Source organism: Cibotium barometz, chromosome 52, assembly GCF_041138505.1.
Source record: "Cibotium barometz isolate CiBa-2024 chromosome 52, ASM4113850v1, whole genome shotgun sequence".
Taxonomy (NCBI): Eukaryota; Viridiplantae; Streptophyta; class Polypodiopsida; order Cyatheales; family Cibotiaceae; genus Cibotium; species Cibotium barometz.
In genome coordinates, this window is record NC_141097.1 from 8715697 (window position 1) to 8739183 (window position 23487).

Below are 23487 nucleotides of genomic sequence, written 5' to 3' on the forward strand. Positions count from 1 at the left end.
GCATAGATCAAGTTTCCTAAACACAAAAATCAACATAAGACTAAGTTTGCCAAATTTCATTAAAACTATCTCAACTTAGAAATTAGTTCTCTCTCTCTCTCTCTCTCTCTCTCTCTCTCTCTCTCTCTCTCTCTCTCTCTCTCTCTCTCTCTCTTCGCCCTACTTCAAATGTGTGACATAAATCTTCTCTTGCAAAGATCCAACAATTCTTCGTTGTGAATCGATATGCAATTTGGCTTAATCATTACTAGATTTGATCTCTAATAGGCTTAATCATTGCTAGATTTGATCTCTAATAGGCTTAAACACAAAGATACAAGAGATCTTCATTAAGGTAAAACCCTAACACCTAGGCACTAGAGGCAATCAAATGGGAAAAGTAGGCCATGCACATAGGAGCAAGACAATATGCAAGGTATGGAGGGAGAATCCAACACAACACATCACACAAGGTAAGCGAAGAGGGACACTCGCTTGCTTGGAGTAACCATGGATGCTTTGCTTTGCAGCCAGATTACAGGACATTAGGGAGTTATAATTCTCAAGAAAAACTTAAAACTGGTCCACTATACATTCAATATTAGGGAGTTTGAAAAATTCCCAATTCCCACTTTGCAAATATTAATAAATGAGGAGCACGGTGAACCCTATCAATCTTTTGTCAAAACCCCCTTATGTGACATATCGCTAGAAAGCTCTTGATGTTGAGGCTCTAGATAAACAATCTCCAACAAATTTGGAGTTGGTGTGTTCAAGATGCTCTAATTAGTAGAATCAAAAGTGCTACCATTTGGAATTCCCAAAGTATGGGGATTTTCCCAAACTCCTACTTAATTAATGCATGATTAACTCTGAAATCCATGTAGTTTTACAATTGCCAAATATAGCGTGGCGTTTACCAACCCTGCATGCATGCTTTTGACTCCATGAGATGTAAGGGTTAGTAGGAGAAATTGACTCTAATTCTGCGCAATGGAATAAATAGCATGTACACAATTATAATAATACCAGTGGCGATGCATAAGTCCACAGGCTTAATCCTTGCACTAATCAAACTTTAGCCAACAACACACTACAACTAAAATTAGTTAAGTTCCCAATTGTAGTTGTAACTAATCGCAATTCTCAGATTGATTGAATATCTTCAAAGATATGGTTGTTCAAGATGAAAGCTTCAAAAATAAACATATCCCAAATTAAGGTTTTTCAAAAATTTATAATCAAAGGTTAAATGCTAGCCAACAATACACTAAAAATAGAATTAATTAATCTAACTTTCTTTTCTACTCATTTTTCAGGCCCTATTCGCATAATTAATTAATTTTTTGGGTGTCTTATTCACATATTAATTATTTTTTTCGGGTGTGTTTTAATTAAATTTTTATAGACCTTAGGTTTTTGAAGGTTTGCAACCTTTAAGTAACCTTAGTGTATCAATTAATTTTTCTAATAACACTAAGGTGTAAAGTCTGTTTAATATTTTTAATCGAATTCATTTTTTTCTACTCTTAAATTTGCTTCGAATTTTAATCCTTCTAGCTCGAATTTGCTTCGAATTTTAATCCTTCTAGCTCGAAAAAACCAACATCAAGACAAACGAAAATAAATATATAAGAAACTATGTTTAATTTTTTTTTGAGCATACTGAGAACTCAAAATATATATTACAAACTTGAATCCAAAAAATACACAAAACAAAAAAATAAAAAATATTATAGCAAGCTCAAAATTGTAAAATTTACACCAAACCCAACACAAGAGAAAATCGATAGCAAACCTAAATTTGTATAATCACAGCAACAGAAAATTATAAATTTTACAACAAATTCAAATTTTCGAAGAGCATGACAGCAAACTCGAAATTTCAGAAACTTCATCAAACCAAAAGAAAACATATTTACATGATACATAAAAGTATTTCCAAGGCCCAAGATCTTGCCCGCGACAACATGAAACAAAGATTTTCCAAGGTTCATCGTATTTCAAGGCTGAAGATCTCGCCCGTCAGCATGAAACAAAGGTTTTCTTAGCAAAAAACCTAACTTATACCTCAAATATGCAAAACATCAAGAAAAGAGTTTCATAGGGTTTGAGAGGGGGGGGGGGGGGTTGTGGGGTTGAAGGAGTTTTATGGGGCAGGTAGGATGCTTCTCTAGTCACAAAACGACTAGAGACGGGTGCAGCCTGAGGGAGAGAGCACCATGCAGTCCAACGAGCATGACCGAGAGACTGCTGAGCGTAGCCTGAGAATCAAGGCTCTCCTTTCTTAGAGAAAATTTCCCCCACGGTTAAATTAGAAAGGCATGGCTACTAACTTATCTTTTCCCAAAAATTCATGAACTAATTTTGAATTACTAAATATTCACACAACTTGGCATTTAATTAATACAACCTTAGAAGTTAGCCTCCACCCCCTCCCTCTCCTCCTACTCGTAGAATCAGCCCTTTGAGGCTTTTTACAGAGAATTGTGAGACCTTAGATAGAAAGGATATGGGTGAATGCATGCACATAGAAAGAGCAAGGAGGGTCATCATTTCATTGACTTTTTCAAGAATTAATCATTACATACTAAATAAATTGTGAGACCTTAAATAGAAAGGATATGGGTGAATTGCATGCAAATAGAAAGGGCAAGGAGCATCATGATTGCATTGACTTTTTCAAGATTTGATTATTACATACTAATATTAACCCATGGACAACCAAGGCACACAAGGAGAGGAGAGAGAGAGAGAGAGAGAGAGAGAGAGAGAGAGAGAGAGAGAGAAAAGAACTCCTGGATTTCTAAAAAACAAGAGGAAAAAAACCCTTCAATTGACCCTTTGTATTTTGGCTTCCATTCTTGTGTTTGGCTTCTTAATGTCTTTTATTTACATATCGGAGCAACGCGCGGGTTGAGTACTAGTTACATACTAAAATGAAACCTTAGAAAAACACTCTTATTCCTAAAAAACTCACATAATGTATTTAATGGAAATGCAAAAAAAAAAAACAATTTGTTGCCCTATTTGAACCGAAGGCTTTGAAGCATAGTTATGGGCTGTTTTTATTTAATCAAATGTACAAAAATATTTTTGGGTAAATAAATTATATTCACACAAGTCGTTTATACACCCAGTTCTCCAAGCACATGTTCCCTTCCATGATGCAGCCCTAGCCTCCCCTCAGCACTATCTCCCACGGGGTCTTAAAGACCCTTGTCAGATGGCATCAATGGATGAGGCTCTTGTACACAAGTGAGTGAGAGAGAGAGCACTACACTCTGCATGATTTGGGATATGCAAGGGCTTGAGGGTGTTTACAAACTACGGGCCTGCACACGAAAAAGGTTGAGAGCTGTGGGCAGGCATCTTTTTGATAAACAATTGCTGGGCGACAATACCCTTTACAGACCACGAGCATGCCCACGGAAAAGGCGTCCGACAACTGAGAGCTGTGTGCAAGCTATTCCGCCTAGAACTGGAACGGTGGTGGTTGGGCTCCAATCAGCAAACACAGCAACGTTGAGGGTGCGTGGGCGTGGTCACAGTCTGTAAAGAAATGTCGGACGGGCGGGTGATTGTGGGTCGGACAAAACTTTTTCGTGGGCTTCCACCCAAGTGTGGAAACACCCGAAGTGACATGGGTGCAAATGACCATGTGTTTTAAGGTAGATTCGACCACATTTTTTGCTAAAGAGAATACAATCACAAATGACCATGTGTTTTATGGTAGATTCGACCACATTTTTAGCTAAAGAGAATACAATCACAAAACCTTAAACACACCCACCAAAGAAAAAAACGAAGCTAGCATGGATTCCTATTTATATTTATTTATTTATGCCGTGAAGAATATAGAATTTGGTGATAAGTCCAAAGGGTGTAAGATTCCAAGCGAAATGCACAGAGAGAGAGAGAGAGAGAGCGCGCTAGCATGGATTCATGTTTATTTATTTATGCCGTGAAGAATATAGAATTTGGTGATAAGTCCAAAGGGTGTAAGATTCCAAGCGAAATGCAGAGAGAGAGAGAGAGAGAGAAAAGGAGGGGCGTTAGAACCTAGAAACCCCGGTAATCGACATTCGGATGGCGATAACCCCAAGATCCCTTGAATGTCAATTTGTTTATTTGGAAGAAAAAAAATCCCCTTGCAATGGTCGTAACAGCGGACCATAGCTAAAGCCTATAAAGGAGGTAATTAATCTCTCATCTGGAGAGGTTCATAGCTCAATCTATTAAAGGTTTTAAATAACCATAATCTTTGCACTAAGTATTCCATGTCCAAGATTAAGTGGTAATTTGGATTGCATCCATGTGAGGCATAGCCATCAGCCTAGCCTATGCTCACCATCATATGTACATCAACACAACATCAATTGCCACAGACATCCCATTCATCATTCATTGCCCTACACCCTATCCATCACATTCTTTTTGCCAAGAAGGTAACCACCCTGCTCCTACACCTCATGGATCCTCACATACATACCACATTGAAGCGTTTTCTCGAGATAGACTCCCCTTATCACACCGGTGTGCCATTCGACTTGCCTGAATCATACCCCCCCCCTAAAAGAACAACAATTCACCGAGATGGCAGTGGACCAGAAAATGCTGCAATACAGGGGCATGCAGTAGTGCTGGTGGATGATGATGATGATACAAGTCATCACAATGCTTCTCCAAAAGATGACATTTATTCTGTTAATGAAGCCATCCCTACCTGTGGAGCAGATGGCAAACCCTCTTACTGGCTGAATGGCTCAGAAACATCCAATGCATGGCTAGATCTGCATATGATTGCAAATCATTTGAATTACACTGAATTGCTTCATGTAGATTTCGAATCCAGTGAAGCTCTGAAGCAAGGTCTCTTAACGACCTCAAGTGATAAAGGGCAGTCCAGTTCAGAGTCCTCTGGGCATCATGACGATGAAGCCCTGCAAATTCAGTCAGAGAATTTCAGCCAGATTGAAGCTTCCGAACCTTGCAATGAGCAGGACTCCAGCCCAAATGATGAAGGCACAGTTACATCAGAATGCGGTGTAGCTCTGCAAGACTCCAAGCGCTATGGCCTACCTTTGGTCCGAGCATTTATCAAGAAATCATATCGGGCATGGGAAGGAACATCTGGCAGTGAGATACAAAATGTGTTCACCTGTTACACAAGCCAAGAGTTCGCAGAACAGACCTTTCTGCAACATCCAGCTCCTTGGTTGATCAGCACACACTGGGCTCCAACTCTGCTCTTGGAATGCGCCAAGTCTGTTGCACTAAAAGAAATAGAGAGGATGAAACATCTCTTGTGGGTGCTGAACAGCTTGGCATCCCCTAAGGATGATGGGCTGGACTGTAGGCTGGCGTCCTATTTTGTTCATGGGTTGCAGTGCAAAGTAGGCAGGACCGGCCGCGCAGTGAGAAAGGCACTGAACAGAGCCCTACAAAACATCAAGCTAGACGTAGATAGTGCCATTAAGAAGATACTGGTGTGGAGGGAGGTCAGCCCGTGGGTGGCATTTGGCCAAATGGCAGCCAATGCAGCATTGTTGGAGGCATTCGAGGGCGAGATGAATGTCCACGTGGTTGATGTGAGCCACTGGACATACCTATGCATGCAGTGGCCCACCCTGCTAGAGGCTCTTGCAATGAGGTCAGAGGGGCCTCCCCACTTCCGACTAACAGTCGTGCTGACGAGAAGTGAACCCATGATACACAAGGCAATGAGAGAAGCTGGCAATAAAGTCACAAGGTTTGCACGCTTGATGGGGTTGCCTTTTGAATTCAATGTGGTACATGAGCTGGCAGTGGAAAAGCTCAATGCAGACGTTCTGGGCTTGAGGCCTGGGGAGGCCCTTGCAGTCAATATGAACCAAAGTTTGCATTCTTTGCCTACCAAAGCAAGCAAAAATGAGCTCGAAAGCCCACGTGACTTGGCTCTTCAGACCCTGCGCAGCAACAACCCCAAGATTGTGGTCGTGATCGAGGATGAGGTAGATCAGGTATCCGGCAGCTTTGCAGATCGGTTCACTGAGATGTTTAGGTTTATTTCAGTGTTTCTTGGCTCCTTGGACAGGCCAGACATGGTGGACAATCAGGGGAGGCTTGATGTACAGGAGAGGATGGCCAGGCTCATGGTCATGAACAGCATAGCATGTGATGAAGATGATGATGAAGAAGAACAAAAAAGAGGATCCACCAATCATGGTCATACTCGTGTCTGGGAGAGAATGGAGGCCGATGAGAAGAGGGAGCATTCAAGCGGGTGGAGCCAACGGCTCACTTGTGCTGGATTTGAGGCTCTCTCTCTTGGAGAGGACGTGCTACATAGTGTTCGGATATTCCTCAAAATGTACCCCCCTCAGTGGGATCTCCTCCAAGCTTCCCGCCATGAAAGCGAAGCCGACCCTGGACCCCACCCCCCTAGCAGCCTCACCCTCACATGGAGAGGCCACCCCATTCACACTTTCAGTGCATGGTGCGCACACGGATCGACCAATTAAGTTTCAGATCATACATGCACATGCTCTCTCGACAAGAACAAAGGGTGTCTGAGATGCATCCCAATGGGATCTCAATAGCTACAGCTTAACTTATGTAGTACCAGACCCAGAGCTACTACCATGCACCCATTGCTTGTCTCCACCAGCTCGTCGTCCTAGGCCTGCTGACCCTAAAAGCTTTGTACTACAATGCAATGCTTCTAAATAGGTTTCAAAGGGCATCAAAGCCAAGATTATCCATCAAGAGAAAGAACAAATGAACAACATCGAGGGGTTACTTCAAAAAATAGTTATTAAATTTTATGTAAACCATGAAAATTTGAATGACTAAATAGGGTCATGTAACATGAATCATGGCATACACTGTATGGTGATTGTGATTAGAAGCTTAATTTCTTTACATGAAAACGTGGATAGCATGTCATTTGGGAAGTCCATACAAGGCAACTCATACTCCACTATCTGTCACATGCACTCTGCACTCAGTTCATGGTGACAAGATGGCTCATCATCAGCAATGCAACAGTTGTACAGTATTAGAACCCAGTAGGATGATATTTGTCGTACGTCGTAAACCCATTGAACATCCTCAGTCCAGGATAAGTCAGGCACAAGCTACGTAAGTCATTCCTCAGTCTTAGCGGGTCAGTCAGTCAGTCAAGTCCCTTAACCCACTTGGAGAGAATCATTCATGCATGTAGAGTCAGTAGAAGCATTAGGGTTTGCATCAGAAAGCACTCTGCATCCTACATAATATGCATTCATATGCCTGTGCATCATTTAGAACATCCCAGAAGCCTTAGGGAATTTACTAGGATTTATCTGGTATTTTTTTCATATTTTTGGTATTTATTTAACATTTATTGTCATTTATAAATATAAACTTTATTAAATGACCAGCCAACTTGACCAACCTCTAGTTAGTATAAATAGGCTTGCATAGGGCTTAGTTTCTCATTCAGTCTTCAATGTGCTAAAAGCTTTCCTCCTCAGCCCTAGGAGTTCCCTTGCCTTCAGCACTAGACTAGTCTCATCCAGCCCTTGGAGTGCTTGAGTTTGCTTCAACCAACCTTGGTTCTCCAACGCATGCATCTTCAGCAGCCCTACAGCCATAAGCGCATCAAATCAGCCCCAAATCAGCATAAAACATTACCCACTCACACTTAATCACAGAAACCGTGATGTGCATCTAAATGCAGCCCCACACATTTTCAACATGTAGGATAATTACATTCTTTTCCCCTTTTAGGGATCATCGTTCCTCGAGGACCAATGTCACTCAAACAACCAGAAATCTCGAAGAGTACGGTATCACAATTGTCCTCCTCTTTGTTTCAAAATCAAACATAATTCTTGATTAACCTGATCTGCTACAAAGCCACTCAATGCATTCGTCACTTCCATGCCTCCAAGGTTTTCTTTAGGCCTCTAAATCTCTCATTTCCTTTTATTACTTAGAGCAAGTAACACATGCATCCCATAGTACGCTTGTCTACACCTTCCTTTTAACACTTAGAGCAAGTGACTTAGCTCCAAACTGTCACAAGCTAGTTACAATTCATGCTCACCCTATAGAAGTGTTCAATATCCTTATCCATGTGTGTATCACAAATACTTGGAGACTTTGACACCATGACAAGTCTCTTCAGTTAATAGAAATGAAGTTATCAGGATAAGTCTTAGAAACATTCCAGCTTCACAAGTGTACTTGCACCTTCCAACAAAGGAATGAAGAGTGTAATTTAGAGAGAGAGAGAGAGAGAGAGAGAGAAGCTTGGTTGTGTTGAAAAAAATCACAAAATATTAGAGCAAAATGGGGGAGACCTAATAGCAATTAAGAGCATTGAAAGACATTACATTTAATATCCAAATTCCAAAAATATATTTATGATATATACAAAAAGAGGAATCATATTCTCAACCATGTGTTCTAAACAAAACAAAACAAAACTATCGTAGAGTGCCATATTTCCTCTCAAGCTCTTCATCATCATCATCCTATATAAATAGAAAAAAAACACATAGAGAACTATAATTTTGTTAGAAAAGATAAAAGTGAATATGATAGACTATTAAATTCACGTCAATAGGGGCTTTAACTATTGCTCCCTTTTCAAGAAGCCATTACCATGTTTCTTTCTCATTCTGTCTTTGACGATAACCATATTCTTCTAGAAAAACAAATCAATCAACTTAAGCAAGTCTATGCATAATACTAAAGGTTTTTCTTAAGTAATAATACTTACAAATTTTATGCGAAAGGTGGCTTTACCATCCAAACCGTAGTGTGAGAACCCCATCATAACCAATTTATGTTGAACTGCTACCCTTTGTTGTGCATGGCCTTATGGGTTCTCTCTAAACTATTTCTTCTCTATAATTCTTCACTCCTTGTTAGGGTAGGGGCCACCATGGTTTACTCTTTGGTCAAAGCACTGGGATTTGGAAATGTTGTATTCAATACATCTATTATGTATAGCTTGTTCCAAGTCTTTTGTGTGGTCCACTTGATAAGTGAGTTCTTGAAAGTTTGGTTGACCAAGGTTTATAGGCACAATTTCCTTGGGCATCCATGAGAACACTCCCATCAACATCCACCATGTAATATAAACTCTTCATTGTGCGTGAATCGTCCCTCTCATCCTCCATGGATGGCAAGCTAGCGTCTCCACCAAGGCATACACTAATATCACTAAAGCATCCTTAAGAACAACCACTTTGAGAGCTCGTTTGTTCTTGTCCTAGATCCTCTCGAGTGGCAATGATGTAAGTGGATGATGAGGTATCATTGAACCCCACATGACTTTGGGGAGATAGTAGGGTTAAGCGAGCATGGATGGTGGAGGCATGGAAGGGGGTATGGATGGAGGTGTCGATGGAAAAGGGGTGGCGTCGCTAGATAGAAATGTAGATGGATAGAATGAATGGGATAACTGGAGGTTTTTGGAAGGAGATGACATTTATGGGGGGTTTAGATTATAACCAACCTCCTGCGATATGAATTCCACCCCATACCTTTGGAAGCATTGGTTTTATGCTTCATGCACATGATAAAGACTACGTAAAGGTCTAGATCTTCATGAGCTGTGGATTTTTTAAGAAGAACTAGTGGGCCACACCAAAACATGGCATAAAGGTCTCACATACAGCGAGAAATCTGCATTGGCTACATGAAAGCCAATAGTGACAAGATATTCAAAAATCTTGTCAGACCATGCTCTTGGTGCTTGTTTTAAGCCATACAAGGCTTTCTTCAACCTGCAAACATGCTCGGGGTGACTCCATCCTCATAACTAGGTGGCTGCAACATATACACCTCTTCCTGCAAATCCCCATGCAAGAATGCATTCTTTACATCCATCTGATGTAAAGACCATTGCTTTGAAGCAGTCACTGCTATCACAACTCTCACTGTTGCCATCTTGATGTAAAGACCATTGCTTTGAAGCAGTCACTGCTATCACAACTCTCACTGTTGCCATCTTGGCAACTGGGCTGAAAGTTTCCTCATAATCAATGCTATATGTCTGCGCATATCCTTTGGCTACCAATCTAGCCTTGTACCTGCTTATGCTTCCATCACTGTTATGTTTTACTTTGTACACCCACTTCCATCCAATGGCATTCTTGCCATCAAGCAATTGCACTAAATCCTAAGTCTCATTTCCATATAGTGCATCCATCTCCTCATCCATAGCTTTCTCCCAACACACATTTCCAACAGCCTCATCAATGCATGTGGACTCTACAACCTGCACAACTTTTGCCATGTATGCATAGTGATGTGCCACATAACCATCATAGGTAAACCTCTGCATAGGATTCTTCACTCTCCCAGATCTTCGCAGCTTTGCATTCATGGCTTCCATAGCCTTCTTTACACCAGGTGTTCTCATAGCTGGTATCCCAAGATCCTCATCAAGGCTCATCTCTGAGCCACGAGACTCTCATTAACATGAGAATGCCCTGCAGAAATGTCAGGCATACTAAGGGACTCAACCACTTTCTCTTTGCCTTTATGGATGTACTAATCACATTTGGAGGACTGGTATTATGACGCAGTCTGCCACTCCATGGTCTATCAACTGAACCACTAGATGAGGACTCTCCTGGTCCACTCAAAGACTGTGATTGCTGACTTGTATTCTGTGCAACCACATTTCCACTCACATCAGCCCCAACAACTTCTTTTTCAGCAGCATTCCAGCTGCTCATCTCATCAAAAACAACATCCCTGCTTACCCTCAACTCACGTGTAGTAGGGTTATAACACCTGTATCCCTTTTGCTCAAGGAAATACCCAATAAACACACATTTTTCAGCTTTTGGATTGAGCTTAGTTCTCGGCTCATCTTGCACATGCACACATGCAATGCATCCAAAAACTTTCAGATGAGACAAATCAGGTTTTCTACCAGTAAACCTCTCCTCTGGAGTTACATCATGTATAGTTGCAGTTGGAGTCATGTTCATGATGTAAACTGCTGTAGAAACAGCCTCAGCCCAATAGCTATGCGGCATATTCTTCTCTCCCATCAATGCTCGTGCAATCTCAGCAATGTGCCTGTTTTTCCGCTCAGCAACTCCATTTTGCTGTGCGGAGTGTATCTACATGTAAACTGTCTCTGAATACCATTCTTCTACAAAAATTCAGAGAACTCATTGGAGTAGTACTCTCCCCTCCATCTGACCTTAGGCACTTTACATGTTTCCCTATTTGCTTTTCAACCATAACTCTGAAATTCTGAAAAATGAGTGAACACCTCACTCTTCTCCTTCATGAAGTATACCCACACTTTCCTTGTGTGGTCATCAATAAATGGCACATAATACCTGCAACCTCCCATCATAGACATGGTCTTCGTAGGACCCCATACATCTGAATGCACAACATCTAGGACATTTCTGCTCACATTTCGTGGAAATACATGCTTTGTTTGCTTTCCAAATTGGCATTTTAGTCTGCATAGACTTCATTCTTTGCACATCCACATGTCCAATACTTTTATGACAAATGTCTGTGTGCAACAATTCCTAAACCATTTGCAAACATTGCAGCACTCACTTCATGCATGTTTACATTCAATGTAAACATTCTGCCCACTCTGTTGTCTTTTGCAACCAACCTACACTTGTCTTTAAAGTCTTCAACATAACAACCATCAAGGTTAAACCGAACCTGCAAACCCTTCTCTCTGGCCAACTCAAACCAGATTCTTTATTATATTCGGAACATGAAGTACATCTGCAAGGTACTTCACTTTGCCATCCTGCATAGACAATGGCACATCTCCAACATGGGCAATTGGATGAGCAGTGTCATCCCCTATTTCCCCAAAACGTGGTCTTTCAAGGTTTTTCATTTCCTTGAACCACTCCCCCCATGACTTGTCATGTGGTTCGAAGCACCTGAATCAACGTACCATACATCATCTTTATGTGCTGCTTTAACATTTTCAGACATGGCATTAACGACATGCTGCATAACAAATAACCTTTCATTATCCTCATTGTTTCTGCTCGAGGATGCATAGTTGTTTTGCTACAATTTCCCATTTTGCATGTCAGCCTGCTTCTTATAACAATCTGCCTGCACATGTCCAGGTTTACCAACAATAAAAGCATCCACGTGTATCATTATACTGCCTTTGCCAATTTCCACGACCTCTTTGACTCCCCTCACCTCTAAATTGGCCTCTTCCACACCTGTGTGTTGTTGTTGTGAATTCTGGGACTATTGTTGCTGGCCATAATTCTGATTACCTGTTCGGCCACCTCCTTGGCCGCATCCACGGCCTCCTCTACCTTGTCCTCTTCCTGAACTTGTGTAGAAGGCCTGTTGCTCTAAACTGTTTTTGTTTTGTGAAGATTGTTGGTCTTCACCCAAGCTCTTCTCTTCTATAATCAACATAGACACCAAATCTGTGAAATTGGGAATGTTTTCCCGAGTCTGAATAGACGTCTTGAACGCCTTGTCTTGTGGCCCGAGACCACGTAGATAGACTTCCACCTTATCATCATCATCTACTGAAACGCCAATAGATGCAAGGGATTCCACAATACCCTTGATCTTCAATGCATAGTCATTCACAGACATACTCTTTTTCTCCACAGTATGAAGTTCATTCTTCAACTGTATCTTTCATGCCTTGGTATTCGTTTCATAGAGTTTTACCAAGGTGTCCCACGCCTCCTTGGGGGACTTGGCATCCTGTATGTGCCAAATCATGGTGTCCTGTATACATAACTTTTCTAGCTCCTTGGTTCCAATCCTTGAACTCTTTCACATCTGCAGTAGTCGGATTGATCTCCGGTATCTCCGGTGCCTCTTCATGCTCACCTTCTATGTAGTCCCAATAACCCTTTCCCATCAGGAAATTTGTCAACCTGAACCTCCAGGCATGGAATTTGTTCTTATCAAGCTTCTCAGCAACAATCTGGTTTATGCCATCATTTGACATCTTGCCAGACACACAAATTTACCAAAAACAGCACTCTGGTTTGTCCTGCACAAACTGCTGTATTTTCTGCAGCGGTACTGTACTACACTCAAATGTCATAACCAGTGACCTCAATGTGCATACATACACCCAATGGCAACTGTTTGATCTCCTTTTGCAGCACACACAATGTTTGCACAACCAATCTGTCTTCCTGCAGTTCTTAAAACAGAGTTCTGCATAGAATCGATGACTTACCCGCAGTGCTCGAAATCGCCTGCTTTCCGAAAACAGAGGTTGTAACGCACCCAAAACGCGTTTTCAGCCTGAAAATATTAGTTGCCCTATAGCTTTACTCCCGCAAAGAAAGCTCCTCAATCAGAGATCGTTTGCTGGTGCCTCCCGTAGAGCTCCCGACACAAGTGTACAAGGGTGTACCCTCGTACCACGTCCTGTGCTTCTCTTGCTTGCAGCTCAGCCCTTAGCATGAACCAAGCTCTGATACCATGAAAAGATGCAAGGGAGAAGAGAGCTTGAGCTCTTGCAAGCACACACACTCACAAAACCCTAAAAGAGAACACACAAGGTGAGAGGCTGAAAATCTTCTCCTTCTTCACACAACACTCAACACACCATATACAAAGATAAGAGAACACACAATATGAAAAGGTACTCAACCAAATACATACTAGGGTTCTCTATAGTGTGAACCCAACTAAATGAGCTGGCGCTATAACTATGCCAGTCTCTAGAATGACTGTCACACAGCCTGTCATCCCACTGGTCGCATATCACCCATGATCTCACCAACCATGATCGCATATCACCCATGATCTCACCAACCATGCCACTAGTGTAAGTGTGGGGCCTATCCCCCAGGCGGGTCATCAGTGTGTGTCCAACGCCTCATTAGATGAGCTCGATATCTCAACATCATACATGTGAAAAAAAAGTACTCCCATAGTAGAACCCAATGGTGGGTAGTATTAAAAAAAAACAGTGCTAGATTTAGATAAGAAGAATGTAGGGGAGAGAATGAGCTTGAGATTCTTACAAGCAAATACACACAAGAGAGATAGATGGTTGAATGTTATTCTATTCTCTTCTCTTCTCTTCTCTATTACACACAAGAGAGATAGATGGTTGAATGTTATTCTCTTCTCTTCTCTATTACCATAATGTAAAGATATAAGAGTACATACTATTCTCTATACATAAGACTAGACAAGCACCCAAGAGAGATGGATGGCTGAATGTTTTTTTATTCTCTTTTCTCTACAGCCATAATATAAAGAGATAAGAGTACATACTATAAGGGAAAGTCCTCTCCTTCTACAACATTTAAAGATGAGTCCATAATGTGAACGCGATTACATGAGCTGACGCTATAACTATGCCATAACTCTAATACACCAAAGTGGCTATCATACAACTTCTAAACCACTAGTGGCATGTCACCCATAATCTCACCAACCCATCTAGTGAGACGGAAGTGGGGAAGCTATCCATGCAGGTCATCACTAGTTGAGCTCAATATCTACTTCTAAACCACTAGTGTGGCATGTCACCCATAATATCACTAACCCAACTAGTGGCATAAGTCTGGAAGTTATCCAGGTAGATCATCACTCACTAGTTGAGCTCGATATCTCAGCAGTCCCTCTCAAGTTCAACTCCACACACTGCATTCCAAGTAAGCTCCTTGTGAAGCTTCTATGTATCCAATGCCTTCATAAAGATGTCAACCAACCTGATCCTCTGTGCTGACATATACCAAATCCACATCGCCTGCTAGAACCTTCTACCTCATACAATGATAATGCACCTCCTCTTCGAGAATCAAGATGTCCTCATCTATTAAGTTGGGGATGATCCTTCAATATCTCTACCTTTTTTTATATGTTTTTTGTCCTAACATGATAGACTAGGTTATTGGCTAGCTATAATGTTACTCATGTTGTCATAATAAATGACAAGGGCTCTACCACGGGCTCACCCATATTACCAAGTAGCTTCTGAAACCAAGCTGCCTTGCAAGTTGCCATAGCATACATTGCCAGTGCTCTTGGTTAGTGATTTTTCATGAAAAAGAGGTGGATTTGATCGTGAGTTGATTGGTGTGAGTTTTATGTGATTCTTGTTGTCTTTTAACTCTTTTTCTTCTCATATTTCAAAGAATGTGTTTTTGCCTAGTTATGTTTAGATTGTACTAATTGAATCAAATAAGGGATTAGCATTGAATCTTAGCACTCTTCCATGTTTTAACATAAAGCACAAAATTATAATTTTTCATCTATTAGGTGTTTTTTGTTGTATGTTTGTGCATTATAGGGAATAGCATTAAAAAATCATGAAAAAACAGAACCAACTTGATTTTCACTAATTTTACTAATCGGATTGTTTTTTTATTAAGGAGGGTGATAAGCGTGTTTCAAGAGATAAGAAAATCAAAAAATAAAGGATCTAATGAGAACTAAGATTGGTTGGGGTGCAGTAATTATAACTCAAGAATTGATATATTCTTGCACCAATCTAACATCCCAATGCTTATAGGAGGCATTCTTTATCAAGAGTTGAATGCTCGAATAATTAGTTTCATATTTTGCTTTGGATTAGCATTTTGATTTTGCAATTGGATGCAATAGGGGTTAGTATTAGGTTGGAGCATTTAATTTGTTAAAGAACATCATTAAAAAGTGCCAAAATCATCAAAGAACATTATCAAAAAGTGCCAAAATCATCAAAGAACATTATCAAAAAGTGTCAAAAATCTATCTTTAGGCTCATTTCATTCACTACAATGGTTATGTTGATTAGCTTTGGGATAAGATCATAAGTAGGAAGTAAGAAAATCTTTATCTTATAATTTCTCTCTCCTCTATCTTCACCTCCTTCTCTCTCTAAATTTAAGTTTTCTTCTCTCTCTATGGTGCGAGCTTCCTGTTGTTGTCGAGTCACATCAGTGACCCACCAACCGTGATATCCTACATGGCACCAAAGCCGTGATCCTAGCCATGATCCTCGCCAGATGCAGCCGTGATTAATGCTCATGTGAATGTGCTAACGAGGCACATGTAATCCTTGCTAGCATGGCTTCCATGATTGGCAATGATGTGGATTTTGCGAGTTTTTTAGTATACCAACTGGGTTCTTGGCCAACTGTATATACTGCTAATGTTGTCACAGAAAATGACAACTTGTCTATCCACCACTGTTAGACCCAAATCTGCAAGTGGCTTTCTCAACCAAGCTACCTCACATGCTGCCATAGCAGCACCTCTGTACTCGGCCTCTATACTGGATAGAGCAACCGTAGGCTGCTTCTTGCTCCAAGTCACAACAGCACTCCCCAAAGAAAACATGAAGCCACTAGTAGATCTTCTATCTGAGATACTACCAGCCCAATCAGCATCGATGTACCCATGTACACATATCTCTGTCCTAGTTTCATAAAATAGTCCACAATGCAAAGTAGACCTCACATACCTCAGTATGCGTCTCAATGCATCCAAATGCAGCTTCTGAGGAACCTACATAAACTGACTCACCAACCCAACAGCTTACCTCAAATTTGGCCTGGTGATCGTATGTAGATCAAGCTTCCTACTATTATCCTATACATAGTAGGATCCTCCAAAATCCTCCAAAATCTCTCCTGAATCTACACTCAACTTGCCATTCTGATCCAATGGCACTGAGATAGGCTTACAGCCTGTCATACCATACTTGGACAACATGTCCAAGCCATACTGTCTCTGCAGTAATCCAATACCATGTCGTGACCTAATCACCTCAATGCCCAAGAAATATCTGAGCTCCCCCAGATCCTTCATCTCAAACTTCTGTCTAAGCAAGATCTTTACATCAAAGATCTCTACATCATGGTCCCCCGTAATAATGATCAGGTCATCTACATAGATAACAACAAGCATAACCCCTCTATCACTATGTCTCACATACAGCAAGAAATTTGCATTGGCTATATGAAAGCCAATAGTGACAAGATATTCAAAAAATCTTATCAGACCATGCTCTTGGTGCTTGTTTTACACCATACAAGGCTTTCTTCAACCTGTGAACATGCTCGAGGTGACTCACATCCTCATAACTAGGTGGCTGCAACATATACACCTCTTCCTGCAAATCCCCATGCAAGAATGCATTCTTTACATCCATCTGATGTAAATACCATTGCTTTGATGCAGCCACTACTATCACAACTCTCACTTTTGCCATCTTGGCAACTGGGCTTAAAGTTTCCTCATAATCATCAATGCCATATGTCTGCGCATATCCTTTGGCTACCAATCTAGCCTTGTACCTGCTTATGCTTCCATCACTGTTATGTTTTACTTTGTACACAATGGCTTTCTTGCCTTCAGGCAATTGCACTAAATCCCAAGTCTCATTTCCATATAGTGCATCCATCTCCTCATCCATAGCTTTCTCCCAACACACATTTCCAACAGCCTCATCAATGCATGTGGGCTCTACAACCTGCACAACTTTTGCCATGTATGCATAGTGATGTGCCACATAACCATCATAGGTAAACCTCTCCACAAGATTCTTCACTCTCCCATATCTTCGCAGCTTTGCATTCATGGCTTCCATAGCCTTCTTTACACCAGGTGTTCTCATAGCTGGTATCCCAAGATCCTCATCAAGGCTCATCTCTGAGCCACTAGACTCTCCATCAACATGAGAATGCCCTACAGAAATGTCAAGCATACTAAGGGACTCAATCACTTTCTCTTTTCCTTTATGTGATGTACTAATCACATTTGTAGGACTAGTATTATGACGCAGCCTACCACTCCATGGTCTATCAACTGAACCACTAGATGAGGATTCTCCTGGTCCACTCAAAGACTGTGATTGTTGCTTACTTGCATTCTGTGCAACCACATTTCCAGCAGCATACCAGCTGCTCATCTCATCAAAAACAACATCCCTGCTTACCCTCAACTCACGTATAGCAAGGTTATAACACCTGTATCCCTTTTGCTCAAGGGAATACCCAATAAACACACATTTTTCAGCTTTTAGATCCAACTTAGTTCTCAGCTCATCTGGCACATGCACATATGCAATGCATCCAAATGAGACAAATCAGGTTTTTTGCCAGTAAACCTCTCCTCTGAAGTTACATCATGTATGGCTACAGTTGGAGTCCTGTTCATGATGTAAACTGTTGTAGAAACAGCCTCAGCCCAATAGCTATGCGACATATTCTTCTCTCCCATCAATGCTCGCGTAATCTCAGCAATGTGCCTGTTTTTTCGCTCAGCAACTCCATTTTGCTGCGGAGTGTATATGCATGTAAACTGTCTCTGAATACCATTCTTCTGCAAAAATTTAGAGAACTCATTGGAGAAGTACTCTCCCCCTCCATCTGACCTTAGGCACTTTACATGTTTCCCTGTTTGCTTTTCAACCATAACTCTGAAATTCTGAAAATGAGTGAACACCTCACTCTTCTCCTTCATGATGTATACCCACACTTTCCTTGTGTGGTCACATCAATAAATGTCACATAATACCTGTAGCCTCCCATAGACATGGTCTTCGTAGGATCCCATAGACATGGTCTTCGTAGGATCCCATACATCTGAATGCACAACATCTGGTGCATTTCTGCTCACATTTCTGTCACGTGGACATACATGCTTTGTTTGCTTTCCAAATTGGCATGCTTCACATATTTTCTACATACCTTCAACTTTAAACTTTGGCAGCCCTGTCACAATTCCTTTAGTCTACATAGACTTTATTCTCTGCACATTCACATGTCCAATTCTTTTATGCCAAATGTCTGTGTCTACAACAATTCCTGAACCATTTGCAAACATAGCAGCACTCACTTTAGGCATGTTTACATTCAATGTAAACATTCTGCCCACTCTGTTACCTTTTGCAACCAACCTGCACTTGTCTTTAAAGTCTTCAACATAACAACCATCAGGGTTAAACCGAACCTGTAAACCCTACTCAATCATCTGGCCAACTGAAACCAGATTCTTTGTTATAGTCGGAACATGAAGTACATTTGCAAGGTACTTCACTTTGCCATCCTGCATAGACAATGGCACATCTCTAACATGGGCAATTGGATGAGCAGTGTCATCCCCTGTTTCCACCACAAAACCTGGTCTTTCAAGGTTTTTCATCTCCTTGAACCGTTCCCCATGACTTGTCATGTGGTTCGAAGCACCTGAATCAACGTACCATACATCATCTTTTATGTGCTGCTTCAACATTTTCAGACATGGCATTAACAACATGCTGCATAACAAACAAGCTTTCATTATCCTCAGTGTTTTTGCTCGAGGATGCATAGTTGTTTTGCTGCAATTTCCCATTTTGCATGTCACCTTGCTTCTTATGACAATCTGCCTGCACATGTCCAGGCTTACCACAATAAAAGCATCCACGTGTATCATTATACTGCCTTTGCCAATTTCCACGACCTCTTTGACTCCCCCTGCCTCTGAATTGGCCTCTTCCACCTACGTGTTGTTGTTGTTGTGAATTCTGGGACTGTTGTTGTTGCTAGTGCTGCCATAATTCTGATTACCTGTTTGGCCACATCCACGGCCTCCTCTACCTCGTCCTCTTCCTGAACTTGTGTAGAAGGCCTGTTGCTCTCTGAACTGTTTTTGTTTTGTGAAGACTGCTGGTCTTCACCCAAGCTCTTCTTTTCTATAATCAACATAGACACCAAATCTATGAAATTGGGAATGTTTTCCCGAGTCTGAATAGACGTCTTGAACGCCTTGTCTTGTGGCCCGAGACCACGTAGATAGACTTCCACCTTATCATCATCATCTACTGAAACGCCAATAGATGCAAGGGATTCCACAATACCCTTGATCTTCAATGCATAGTCATTCACAGACATACTCTTTTTCTCCACAGTATGAAGTTCATTCTTCAACTGTATCTTTCATGCCTTGGTATTCGTTTCATAGAGTTTTACCAAGGTGTCCCACGCCTCCTTGGGGGACTTGGCATCCTGTATGTGCCAAATCATGGTGTCATGTATACTGATAGAGAGCCAATACATGGCTCCTTGGTTCCAATCCGTGAACTCTTTCACATCTGCTGCAGAGCAGTCGGATTGATCTCCGGTATCTCCGGTGCCTCTTCATGCTCACCTTCTATGTAGTCCCAGTAACCCTTTCCCATGAGGAAATTTGTCAACCTTAACCTCCAAGCATGGAAGTTGTTCTTGTCAAGCTTCTCAGCAATAATCTAGTTTATGCCATCATTTGACATCTTGCCAAATACATAAATTCACCAGAAACAACACTCTGGTTTGTCCTGCACAAACCGCTGTATTTTCTGCAGCGGTACTATACTACACTCAAATGTCACAACAACTAGTGACCTCAATGTGCATACATACACCCAATGGCAACTGTTTGACCTCCCTGCAGCACACACAATGTCTGCACAACCAATATGTCTTCCTGCAATTTTTAAAACAGAGTTCTGCATAGAATCGATGACTTACCCGCAGTGCTCGAAATCACCTGCTTTCTGAAAACGGAGGTCATAACGTGCCCGAAACGCGTTTTCGGCCTGAAAATATTAGTCCGATAAGACAATGTAGTTGCCTTATAGTTGTACTCCCGCGAAGAAAGCTCCTCAATGAGAGATCGTTTCCGATGCCTCCCGTAGAGCTCCCGACAAGGGTGTAGTCGCCAACACAAATAGGGAAGAGTAGATGAAGCTCTTACCCTCGTACCGCTTCCTGTGCTTCTCTTGCTTGCAACTCGGTCCTTAGCATAAACCAGTCTCTGCTACCATGAAAAGATGCAGGGGAGAAGAGAGCTTGAGCTCTTGCAAGCACGCACCCACTCACAAAACCCTAAAAGAGAACACACAAGGTGAGAGGCTGAAAATCTTCTTCTTCTTCACTCAACACTCAACACACCATATACAAAGATAAGAGTACACACAATATGAAAAGGTACTCAACCAAATACATACTAGGGTTCTCTATAGTGTGAACCCAACTAAATGAGCTGGCGCTATAACTATGCCAGTCTCTAGAATGGCTGTCACACAGCCTGTCATCCCATTAGGCGCATATCACCCATGATCTCACCAACCATGCCAGTGGTGTAAGTGTGGGGCCTATCCCCCAGGTGGGTCATTAGTGTCCACCGCCTCACTAGATGAGCTCGATATCTCAACAATATATATATATATATAATTTCTATGTGTGAGTGAGTGTATGTGGGAGGGAGAGAGTGTGTGTTAACATTAGTGCATGTGCGCATGTGTGTGTGTGTGTGTGTGTGTGTGTGTGAGAGAGAGAGAGAGAGAGAGAGAGAGAGAGAGATAGAGTTTCAACATTTGTGTGTGTGTGTGTGTGTGTGAGTGAGAGAGAGAGAGAGAGAGAGAGAGAGGGAGGGAGAGAGGGTGCATGTGTGTGTGTGCATGTGTGTGTTTTGAGAGAGAGAGAGAGGGAGAGAGGGTGCATGTGTGTGTGTGTGTGTGTGCGTGTGTGTGTTTTAAGAGAGAGAGAGAGAGACATTACATATAAGATGCACTTATTTGAGAGTGAGCACACCTCACCATGCATACCCACCCATTAAATTTTAATCTAAATTAAAATTTAATTACTTAAAATTATGTGTATATGTGTGTATATATGAATTTATTTATATATAAATACACATATATATGTATGTATGTATAGATATATGCTATATAAATACACATGTAAATGTATGTATAGATATATGCGTCTAAAAAGAGTTTCTATGTGTGGGATAGTGTGTGTGAGAAGAGAGAGGGAGTGTGTGTGTGTGTGTGAAAGAGAGACAGAGAGGGAGATAATTTCTATGTGTGATAGAGTGTATGTGGTGGGAGAGAGTGTGCATTTACATTAGTGCACGTACGAGTATGTATATGTGTGTGTGTGTGTGTGTGTGTGTGTGTGTGCGTGGTGAGAGAGAGAGAGAGAGAGAGAGAGAGGATGCATGTGTTTGTGTGTGTGTGTGTGAGAGAGAGAGAGAGAGAGAGAGGGAATAGGGGGGAGAGAGACAAGAGAGTATGGGTACATTGGAGAAGAAAATTAAATAAATAATACAATACAAAAATATAAAGATATATAATAAATAAGTATAAAATATATATAGAATACACACACACACACACACACATATATATAGTAAATATATTATAAATATGGTAATTTAATATAAAGATATATGGATAATACAATGTAATATATAAATACAGATAATAATATACGATATAAATATATAATTAAAAAATTAAAATATATAAAATTAAACATATATATAGTAAATATACAATAATACTATTATATATGAACACATTCACACACACATACATATGCATACACACAGTCACACACGTGCGTGTGAAGGCCCAAGGTGTGTGTATATGTGTGTGTGTGTGAGAGAGAGAGAGTTACCATGTGTGAGAAAGTGTATATGCGAGACGGGTGTGAGAAGAGAGAGAATGCACATGCATGTGTATGCATGTGAGAGGGTCGTGTGTTTGTGCATGTGACAAAGACATAGAGAGAATGTGAGAGAGACATACATAGATATGTGTCTATGTGAGAGAGTCACACATAGACACACGCACACAAGTGTATACACACATGCATACAAATACACACAGGTATATATAAACACACGTACACACACATACACATACACATGCGACACATATACATGCTAACACTCACTCACACACACACACACACATGCTTGCATATACATACACATGCATAGATGCATACACGCACACATGCAATCATACACTTGCATATGCACATATGCATACAAGCAAAAACTTCATGCCACACGCAGCAATGTGTGGGTCACCTACTTGTGCTTCTTGTTATTGGGAAGGAGATGTAGGTTGTGATTGAGTTCCATTTTACAAACTAAACTCATTTCTTTCATCATGAAAAGTTGACATTGTACTTGCTTAACTGCTACGTCTTACTCTCCAACCATCTATAAGATGTTGTAAGGGCATGATGCTTTCATGGTTGCAAATTCAAACTTTTGTGCTAAGGGTGGCTTTACATGAGGAATTATGTGCAACCCTTGCAGTGCCTTCTAAAGATGTCTAGTGTCAAACGAAATGGACAAGCTTCACTGTGACTTGTGCAACAACTTCATGCAAACAAGCAACTCTTGTCCAATTATAGGTTCACGTGAACAAGTGAGCTTGACGAATTTTGGTTTTTTTTGCTTATGTTGGAAGGGAAACAACCGCTCACTAATCCAATCAAAGTCTCTTTTTCATTAATAAAATAGATCACAGTGTTTCATCTCTAGTGGCCATTGTGAAAGCTGTTATGCCGGCTAAGTCTGCAAGGGCCTTGTAGGTCCACCCGGGCTTTATTTTTGGCGGGTTCCGTTGCCCTTCAAAATTGTCTGGTTTGGTGGAAAAAAAAAGTTTTTTTGTATTTTAGTGTAATTTGTGACTGGTATTTTAAAATTTTGCAAGTATTTTACAACCAAAAATGCAGTCCATACGAGTCCACACAAGGGAGAAAGGCCGGGGGG

The 23487-nt window shown here is 41.0% G+C and overlaps 1 protein-coding gene across 1 annotated transcript; it reads left to right on the top strand.

Moving 5' to 3' along the window:
• The first annotated feature begins 4451 nt into the window (after positions 1-4451).
• LOC147608759 (protein SHORT-ROOT-like) lies at positions 4452-6530 on the top strand. The gene has a single exon (XM_086788305.1). It carries the CDS (start codon positions 4452-4454, stop codon positions 6480-6482), a length of 2031 nt encoding a protein of 676 aa, XP_086644431.1. The 3' UTR covers positions 6483-6530.
• Positions 6531-23487: the final 16957 nt, after the last annotated feature.

Excerpts from the sequence above, each read along its gene's own strand:
- LOC147608759 (XM_086788305.1), top strand. The coding sequence starts at position 4,452 with ATGGATCCTCACATACATACCACATTGAAGCGTTTTCTCGAGATAGAC.